Genomic DNA, 10354 nt, shown 5'->3' with positions numbered 1-10354 from the left:
AGAGGGATTATGATGGGATAGAAAACATAACAAGTGACCTCCTGCCCACCCAGAGGGATTATGATGGGATAGAAAACATAAGTGACCTCCTGCCCACCCAGAGGGATTATGATGGGATAGAAAACACAGCAAATGACCTCCTGCCCACCCAGAAGGATTATGATGGGATAGAAAACACAGCAAGTGACCTCCTGCCCCACCCAGAGGGATTATGATGGGATAGAAAACACAGCAAGTGACCTCCTTCCCACCCAGAGGGATTATGATGGGATAGAAAACACAGCAAGTGACCTCCTGCCCACCCAGAGGGATTATGATGAGATTAACCAGACGCTGGAATTTAATTATTTTTTTAGAATCAACTGAAACTTAGCTAAATTTCTATACAAACCTATTTTTAGTAATTCGAATTTATTCTAATTTTAATTTTTATTTTACATTTCGGGGTCCAATTCGTCTCGAGATAAAACAAGATTAAAACGATGGATCACATATATTATCTATCCGATCAAATTCCAATTGCCAAAGGGGCAATGGTTAATCTTGAGGCCAACGTGCAATTAGTTGCAGATCTGATAACCCAAATTGTTATGGTCTTATTGTTGTGATGGAAATACTCTCAAACCGACGCAAAATATCGTCCTTTACAACAATGGTAAATCAGGCCCATAATTGAGTTTGGTTATCAGACCTGCTAATTTGTGCACTTCTCTTGAGGCAAATTTATCCCACTAGGCATTCTCGTGCTTTATGAAAAATCACACCAATTACAATGGGTTATTTATAATGAATAATTTTAATGAAGAAATGAACGATGAGATCTTGTACTTGGTACTTAAATGCTGTTATTTTCGAAGTTACATTGCATTGTAACTGTTCGTAGTTTGTTTCCGATAACAATGGACACCGATGATGACAATAATAACGATACCAATGGCCAATGCGATACCTCCGAAGAAAGAACCAGCGTCGAATTTGCTGCCACTGCTGCCTCCCGATGAGGGTTTTCCAGTTGTGGAGGATGAGGTAGGGCTGCTACCATGGGGCGTCGTTGAAGTCGAATGCGGTGTGGTTTTGCTAGTACTGTGCTTGGTAGTGCTGTGGGGGGTGGTTTTCGAGCTGGTTGTAGAAGAGGACTTGGAAGTCGTGGTGGATGTGGATTTGGTGGTTGTGGATGTAGATTTGGTGGTTGTGGATGTAGATTTGGTGGTTGTGGATGTAGATTTGGTGGTTGTGGATGTAGATTTCGTGGTTGTGGGTGTGGCTATGGTTTTTGGAGGTTCGGCAGATCCAAGGATTGGTTGTTCGGGCTTGTTCGTAGACGACTGATTCTTGTCAGAGCCTGGAAAATGAAAGCAAATGAAACGGTGAGGTTGATTTTTAGCACGGCAATGTGAGGAAATGGGACAGGGAAGGATGAATTTGTGATCCGTCCTTTAAAAAAAAAAACGGTATTATATTGGGGTACACCAGATTCACCCAGAGAATAAACACGTAAAGAATTAGGGTGACACGAGAGAAGAAGAAAGTTTGTGTGTGTGTGTGTGTGTGTGTGTGTGTGTGTGTGTGTGTTTGAGTGTGTGTGTATGTGATAAGGAGTTAGTAAATGAAACAGAGAGAGAGAGAGAGAGAGAGAGAGAGAGTGAGTGAGTGAGTGAGTGAGTGAGTGAGTGAGTGAGTGAGTGAGTGAGTGAGTGAGTGAGTGAGTGAGTGAGAGAGAGAGAGAGAGAGAGAGAGAGAGAGAGAGAGAGAGAGAGAGAGAGAGAGGGGGGGGTATGAGAGATTTTTTGTGTTTTAGTTTTGTTAAGCTTCTTGTTAGTTTACTTCTAGCTATGTCATTGTATTTCCTTCTTATTATTTATTTGCTTAATTATTTTCAGAAATGCATTCGTCTACGGAAACACCCAATGTAAGTTATCAGAAAGGGATAAATAGAGTTCATCTTATAGTATCTTATTCAAATAATTAAAGAGATTTTAGACTTAAATTACCACAAATTGAATCCTCTTCAACAGTCGTAACGCTACTTCCTTCCTAATGACGCATGGCAACTTAGTAACACTGGCTCTAAACTATCGGAACAATGGCGGACGCCCGTATGAAATATTTCTCCGGCGAGCATAAAAGCGTATCCAGAGGGAAAAACCCATAAATTTGATCTTGTTTTGAGTTTTACACATTCTGATCACAAGGCATATGAAAAGTTCTAGCCATGATGAAGAATAAAAAGTAATGATTTTCTCTGTTTAGATCCAAGATGGCCACCGTTGCCGGGCGGCGTGACATCAGACTACTGAATCCAGTTGTAGTCTTTGTCAGTTTAACCAGCTAACTTCCGTACTTTGGAAAAAACATGTATTTAAAAATTGGCCAGAAAAATCTTCTTCCAAACATCCACCAATTTATATGTTATTCATCTTGCTGAAAACTCTCAAACCTGGGACTTCGACGAGGTCCCAGGTTTGAAAGTTTTTGCTAAGACGAGGGTTATTTAAATCGATCGATTTTTGAAGGACGATTTTTCTGGCCAAATTTTTTAACACGTGTCTTTCGAGAGATTGGCAGTTAACAGGTAAAGTGATTTTAAGTCCTACTTTGTAAAAAGAGGGTTGGGTCGTGGCCTTCGTAAAGTTATGGCCTGATACTGACCAAAAAATGACGTCAATATCCCAGTCTTTTGCCACAAAAGAAAACAAATCGTGAGTTGTATTCAATAGATAGAATGCGCTTGGCCAAGGAGTTCACAACATTGCCATCCGGAAGTGTAACCGACCAACACACAAACTCTTTGTAACCATGAACTTTTATAGTCTGGTTAAGACAGTTTAGTGAGAACAACTCACAAACGCGGATGGCAAAAACAATAACAAAGGCCTGAGTGACGTCATCTGCATACTATCTATAGTTCAACCAATGAAATAACTTGTTTCCAAGAGCTCTACTAACGACAACTCACTAGGCGGTGCAAAAAACAAATAATGACGTCAAACTGCCAGTCCTTTTGGATTTCAGTATCACCGTAGCCATCGTTATGTTATAGATAGAATGCGCTTGGCCAAGGAGTTCACAACATTGCCACCCGGAAGTATAACAGACCAACACACAAACTCTGTGTAACCATGAACTTTTATAGTCTGGTTAATACAGTTTAGTGAGAACAACTCACAAACGCGGATGGCAAAAACAATAACAAAGGCCTGAGTGACGTCATCTGCATACTGTCTATAGATAGAATGCGCTTGGCCAAGGAGTTCACAACATTGTCATCCGGAAGTATAACGGACCAACACACAAACTCTGTGTAACCATGAACTTTTATAGTCTGGTTAATACAGTTTAGTGAGAACAACTCACAAACGCGGATGGCAAAAACAATAACAAAGACCTGAGTGACGTCATCTGCATACTATCTATAGCCTGACAATGAAATCCAAAAGGACTGGCAGTTTGACGTCATTATTTGGTTTTTGCACCGCCTAGTGAGTTGTCGTTAGTAGAGCTCAAGGAAACAAGTTATTTCATTGGTTTAAAAATTGAATACAACTCACGATGTTTTCTTTTGTGGCAAAAGACTGGCATTTTGACGTCATTTTTTTGGTCAGTATCAGGCCATAACTTTACGAAGGCCACGGTCAGGCTATAGATAGAATGCGCTTGGCCAAGGAGTTCACAACATTGCCATCCGGAAGTATCACGGACCAACACACAAACTCTGTGTAACCATGAACTTTTATAGTCTGGTTAATACAGTTTAGTGAGAACAACTCACAAACGCGGATGGCAAAAACAATAACAAAGGCCTGAGTGACGTCATCTACATACTATCTATAACATAACGATGGCTACGGTTGGGTCAGCTTGTGCAACGCTGTGTCAGTATGTGATAATGTTCAGTTCATTTTTTTAAAAAGTACATTCACGTATTAGGCGCTTCCCTCTTTAACCGCGATAATGTGTTTTGATAAATTCCAAGAAAACTTCCAAGTTACCGTTTGAGCCAAGCCGGATTTTAATATTGTCGGCGAGATAGATGTTGCCAGTTTGGCCTTTTCAAAACGAAACTTCTCTTGTTTTGTTTTGTTTTTTAAATTTTTCTGTTTTGTTTTTTTTTCTTTTTTTTTTGAACAAGAATCATCGCGGTACTAGATCTATACTGCGGCTGTTTTCTTTTACGTTTGACGACCTTCCTATCATGTGTTTTGGATAGATAAGAATCACTATATTATATAAATTACAAGAACTTTCAAACAGTTTAGACGAACAATTGCCAAATGTTATAAAAATAGACCAATGGTTAGCCATAAATCGTCTTACCCGATGCATCAAACTTGCTAAATAAAATACAAAGTTACAATACCAAAACTGTCAGGTTGGGATGGGAAAGACGGGCAATTGGGTAATCGATCGATATATATATAGATAGAATGCGCTTGGCCAAGGAGTTCACAACATTGCCATCTGGAAGTATAACGGACCAACACACAAACTCTGTGCAACCATGAACTTTTATAGTCTGGTTAATACAGTTTAGTGAGAACAACTCACAAACGCGGATGGCAAAAACAATAACAAAGGCCTGAGTGACATCATCTGCATACTATCTATAGTAAAAAAAAATATATCTCGGACCAAAATGTAAAAAGGCGTTTTGTCGGTGTACGACACAACTGGTACAGATAGTACGAAGATGACGTCACTCAGGTCTTTGTTATTGTTTTTTGCCACCCGCGTTAATGAGTAATTCTCACTAAACTTTATTAACCAGACTATAAACGATCATGGTTACACAAAGTTTTGTGTGTTGGTCCGTTATACTTCCGGATGGCAATGTTGTGCACTCCTTAGCCGAGCGCACACTATCTATAGATACTACGAAGATGACGTCACTCAAGTCTTTGTTATTGTTTTTTGCCATCCGCGTTTATGAGTAATGCTCATTGAACTGTATTAACCTGACTATAAACGTTCATGGATACACACAGTTTTGTGTGTAGGTCCGTTATACTTCCGGATGGCAATGTTATGAGCTTCTTAGCCAAGCGCATACTATCTATAATGAATCCTTTATATTATAGCCTTATGTTCGGCGTTACCGCGAGAGGGCCTGAATTTTGTCTTACATTGACAAAACGTGTTTTCAAAATACATTATTTTGGAAATTTGGATTCTTTTTTTTTTTTTTTTAATCTTGATTTCTTTTCTTTTTTCTTTTTTTTCGTAATGGTTTGGAGTATTTATAAAATTTTATCTGGCAACCCTGACTCGAAGATAAAAAAAATTCTGCCTCCAAAATCAGAAAAAATGTTTGTTGTCAGGAGTGAGGAAGCAGCCATGATCCCGTAGAGGACATTCTGACATGATATTTTGAAGGAGTGTGCTATGATCTAAGGTTATACAATGTAATAGTTCGAGTATCTATTGCACTTGACGATGTATTGAAGATCTGATGTGTAGAGCACACCACTGTGTTCTTTTGAATATGTCCCATTTTTGTACGAAAAGTAAAAATGAAATAAAGAATAACACAGCCATGCGTGTTTGTGTGTGTGTGTGTGGGGGGGGGGGGGGGGGGTTCGAAGGGGGTCACCGGAAGTACAGGAAATCGAACAGCCCTTTGCGTTGTCATAGTAGCTGGTTGTAAATCCTGTAAAAATCAACAAATTTGTATGCAGAAACAGTTTTAAAAGTCAGTCTTTGTGCACCCATACAATATAAAGCAAAACCAAATTATTTAAAGATAGAAAATATAGTAATTCATACTTTGATGCCTACATTTTCAAGCGCCAAGGTCACAAATTTCAAAATCTTTTAACAAGTCATCACCACAAAACAAGAGCATCCGTGTTCATTGACTGTGTAAATACAATTTGCAGGGGAAATCATTCTGCATTAATTCTCTAATCTTCCCTTCGTTAAAATAAAAAGAAAAGAAAAAAATTGCTGCTGGATAGAAATAATTTATGGAAAACCCTTTCTTATTAGCTTCCTCTCCTTTCTCGTTTTTTTTTTTTTGTTTTTTGTTTTAAACCATGCATTTAAGTAAGTAGACATTATTATTATTATTATTATTATTATTATTATTATTATTATTATTATTATTATTATTATTATTATTATTATTATTATTATCGTTATTATCATTATTATCATTATTATCATTATTATTATTATCATCATCATCATCATCATCATCATCATCATCATCATCATCATCATCATTATTATTATTATTATTATTATTATTATTATTATTATTATCATTATTATTATATTATTATTATTATTATTATTATTATTATTATTATTATTATTATTATTATTATTATTATTATTATTATTATTATTATTATTATTATTATTATTATTATTATTATTATTATTATTATTATTATCATTATTATTATTATAAGCTTTCATCAAATGATTAGGGAAGGGAATTTCCATGTTGTAACTAAAATGCGATAATTTATGATCTAAGTCAATGTGTACTAGACACTTATCAGCTGGTCTGCTCATCTCAATTGTTTTGGGCTCATTGTGCGGCTATGTGGTCTAGTGGTATGGCACTCGCTTTCGGATAGGAAGCTCCTGGGTTCGAGCCTTGCGCTCGGCGCATAGTTGAGTCCTTGGAAAAGGCTCTTTACTCACATTCTCTCACCGTACTCAGGTGTAAAATAATTACCTGGCCGTTAACAGCGTTGTCTTTGTCCGAAAAATTGTAATATCGCCTAACAGGCGTCATGTCCCGTCCTACGTATTAAATGTTGCTGTTGACCAGCAACCCCTTGTAAAGCGCTTTGAGCACATTTAGTGGATATTGCGCTTTATAAAACTCAATTTTTTTTAATTAAAAAAAAAATTATTGTCAATGGCACCAATACTACAACAAGCCCATCACAGCGTTCGGTTATCAGACTTTTTAATAGTATGCACGTCGGTTTTAGTCATAAATAAGAATAGAAAAAATACTAACAATAACAACAAGAAACCATAAGAACAAATACATTAATAAATTCCAGGTTGTCGACAGACACATTTCTCTGACGTCTATCTGGAATTTAGAAATGTGTATAGATAGTATGCACTTGGCTAAGAAGTTCACAACATTGCCATCCGGAAGTAAAACTGGCCAACACACAAAACCGTGTGTAACATTGAACGTTTATAGTCTGGTTAATACAGTTTAGTGAGAAGTACTCATAAACGCGGATGGCTAAAAAAAAAAATAACAGTTGTTTGCTGAAGAAGAGTCTTGAGCCCGAAACGTTCCGTGTTTGATGTTTTGCTCTTCTTTGAATTTATTATATTCATTTTGTTGTTTATTAATATATAAATGTGTACCTGGGGCGGAAGGGAATTATTTTGCCCATATATTATTTTTAAAAATATTGAACAAAGGAAAAGTCGTACGGCACCGCCTGTTGCTTGAGCTGAAAGATTTAATTATTGATTTTTAAAAAATTTTATCAAATACATAACGACCAATAAAAATATGCAGATTAAATTAATTTTGACACCATGCGGTTAACTCACTCAGCCCTGACACCGACTATATCTGTTGTTTACCGGGTTACTCTTGCCCCATGTGTATTTATTACACTTTTCTGAGACAAATTATGGACGTAGTATCAAAGCTAATGTTTTTCATTTTTACATGTCTATGATAGTTGAATAAAACTATCTATCCACATACTCATGTTAATACATTTTTTTTCCAATTTTGAAAAGTAGCAAAATTCTCTTGGATAGAGTGAGTTAAATCAAAAATAGACCATCTAGTTTCTGGCTGTTAACGATGACAAACAAATCTGTAACCACCACACAACCACATTTAATGAATATTTTGTCGCAATTTAGCTTATGGCTATTGATTTTTTAGACCGTTTGAGAGTGATTGGATCGCACAGACGTGCACTTATTTGCAGGTCTGACAACCCAGTTACAGAAATGTCACATAAAAATTGTTAAAAAAAAGAAAATTGAGCTTTATATAGCGCAATATCCACTAAATGTGCTCAAAGCGATCTACAAGGGGTCCCGGGTCAACAGCAATATTTAACATGTAGTACGCCTAACAGGCGGCAATACAATTTTTCGGACAAAGACAACGTACTAACTACGTAAATATTATAACAGAAACCTAAATGAAACACACTGCTTGGCACTGTGTACCATAGACTACTAAGAGTCCTGTGTTATCTATGTTGTGTACTGCGATGTACTCAACTTGACCACTAAAGATTAGTGCTTCAGAGCCGTTAAGCCCACGGAGCCGGAGTTTATCCCGGTTTCTATAGCGATTAAACAGATAGAAGCAATTGCTTGCTATCTTTTGGACAGGACGCTAGTCTTTCACAATGTACTTTCCGCCAGATCTAATAGAAGACAGCTACCCAATTATTACTGGGTGGACAAAGGAGTCAGAAAAAAATCTCGATTTCACTCAGGATCAAACCACATGTGCGCAAAATTCATGAATTCATTAAGCCTAACGTGCTTCGCGATATAACAAGCAACAACACACAACAAACCAAACTCATGTAACACACAGTCCTGACGATGGCTGAAAAGGCCTGAAGCATCGATGTAGACTGACTCCAACATTGTGATAAATATTAAAATAATAATTCGCTCCATTGCTACATGTCGAGCACTATTCTTACCATATTTGTATCATATATATATATATATATATATATATATATATATATATATATATATATATATGAGACAAATAATTTGAGTGATAATGAGATAATGATATAATGTGAGGTTAACATAGCAGAAGGGTGCAAGTCGACATGTACTATATGCAAGTCTGATAACCCAAATTACACTGTTGTAATGGAAATGAGTTCAATGAGCATTACTCATAAACGCGGATGGCAAAAAAAACAATAACAAAGACCTGAGTGACGTCATCTTCGAACTATCTATAGGATTTGTCTAATTCTCATTCGTTTTGGCTGGCAATAAAATCTTAACGTTCACACATATCTAAGCGTCACGCTAACCAGTTGCATTTCGTTAAATAAAATCTTAATGAGAGTGTATGAAAAGGTGCCAGAAAAAAAGCAGAGACAATAATATAAGAAAGAAAATCATGTTAAATGTGACCCTCCGTCTCAAAACGGTATTATGTCGGAATGATTCAGACCCCCAAAAGTGAATTTAGAGATAGAATGATGGGAAATTGGACCTTAGAAGATTTTGTAAAGCAAGAAATAGTATTTATACTCCAGCATAACGTACAGAAATTAAACCCAAGTTTGATATTTGTGGCAAAGAATTCAATTTCCCTAACCGAGTGGATCCCGACATAATACCGCTTTGAGACGGGGGGGGGGGGGGGGGGGGGTCACAAATGATGGGCCTTCCTCGGCACTGTAATCAGGAGGTAACAGGTTCGGTCCTCAGTAGAGGAGGCATGAATTTTGAAATTTATCTATTATCTTTTTTTTTTTTTTTGGTTTTTTGATGAGTTTTTCTATCTTCGTCATCTGTTACTGTGTTATAGATAGTTCGAAGATGAAGTCACTCATGTCTTTGTTATTGTTTTTTGCCATCCGCGTTTATGAGTAATGCTCACAGAACTGTATTAACCTGACTATAAACGTTCATGGATACACACAGTTTTGTGTGTTGGTCCGTTATACTTCCGGATAGCAATGTTATGAGCTTCTTAGCCAAGCGCATACTATCTATACACACACCTTTCCAGATGTGAACCAGTTAACTGTCGTACTCGAGAAAAACATGTATTTAAAAATTTGGCCAGAAAATTTGTCCTTCAAATATCGATCGATTAAAATTACCCTCTCATCTTGCCAAAATTCTCAAACCTGGGACTTCGCGAAGCCCTAGGTTTGAGAGTTTTTGCCAAGATGAGGGTCATTTAAATCGATCGATATTTGAAGGACCAATTTTCTGGCCAAATTTTTAAACACATGTTTTTCTAGATTACAACAGTTAATAGGTTGATCTTAAAGCAGTGTCTTCTCCCCAAAATGTTTACGAAGGAAAGTTGTAGTTAAAATAATCTTCTGTAGCAGGCAAAAACAAAAAACAAACAAAAAACAAACAACAAAAAACGTTAGACAGAATAATAAAACGCAGTCGGCCTAAATGAGGGATGGTCCCTTACAGCATGCAACAGAAAAATTTATATTATGAAGCAAATGATATATGAATACACAATATTGTGGATATGAGTAAGGGTTTAAATATATTTTTTTTCTTCCATTTCTTAGCAGCTGGTTTAAAGAAAAACGAGTCCTCAAGATTATCATTTACCTGTGGTAATAGTCCAAATCCAAAGGCTTGCTGCGTGTTAGTTGGTGCAACACATTCTTTG

At 36.7% G+C, this 10354-nt stretch overlaps 1 protein-coding gene across 1 annotated transcript in view; it reads right to left on the bottom strand.

Moving 5' to 3' along the window:
- Positions 1-773: 773 nt before the first annotated feature.
- The window catches only part of LOC144969010 (uncharacterized), a 10957-nt gene continuing 1376 nt past the window's right edge, over positions 774-10354 (bottom strand). Inside the window, exon 2 of the mRNA XM_078907959.1 lies at positions 774-1342. Coding sequence (XP_078764085.1) covers positions 858-1342 — 485 coding nt within the window. The 3' untranslated portion in view covers positions 774-857. The remainder of the gene's footprint in view (positions 1343-10354) is intronic.

The sequence above is a fragment of the Berghia stephanieae genome, chromosome 3 (assembly GCF_034508935.2).
Source record: "Berghia stephanieae isolate SIO BIC M18660-M18661 chromosome 3, UCSD_Bste_1.3, whole genome shotgun sequence".
NCBI classification, from domain to species: domain Eukaryota; kingdom Metazoa; phylum Mollusca; class Gastropoda; order Nudibranchia; family Aeolidiidae; genus Berghia; species Berghia stephanieae.
This window is presented reverse-complemented; position numbering and strand designations above follow the sequence as displayed.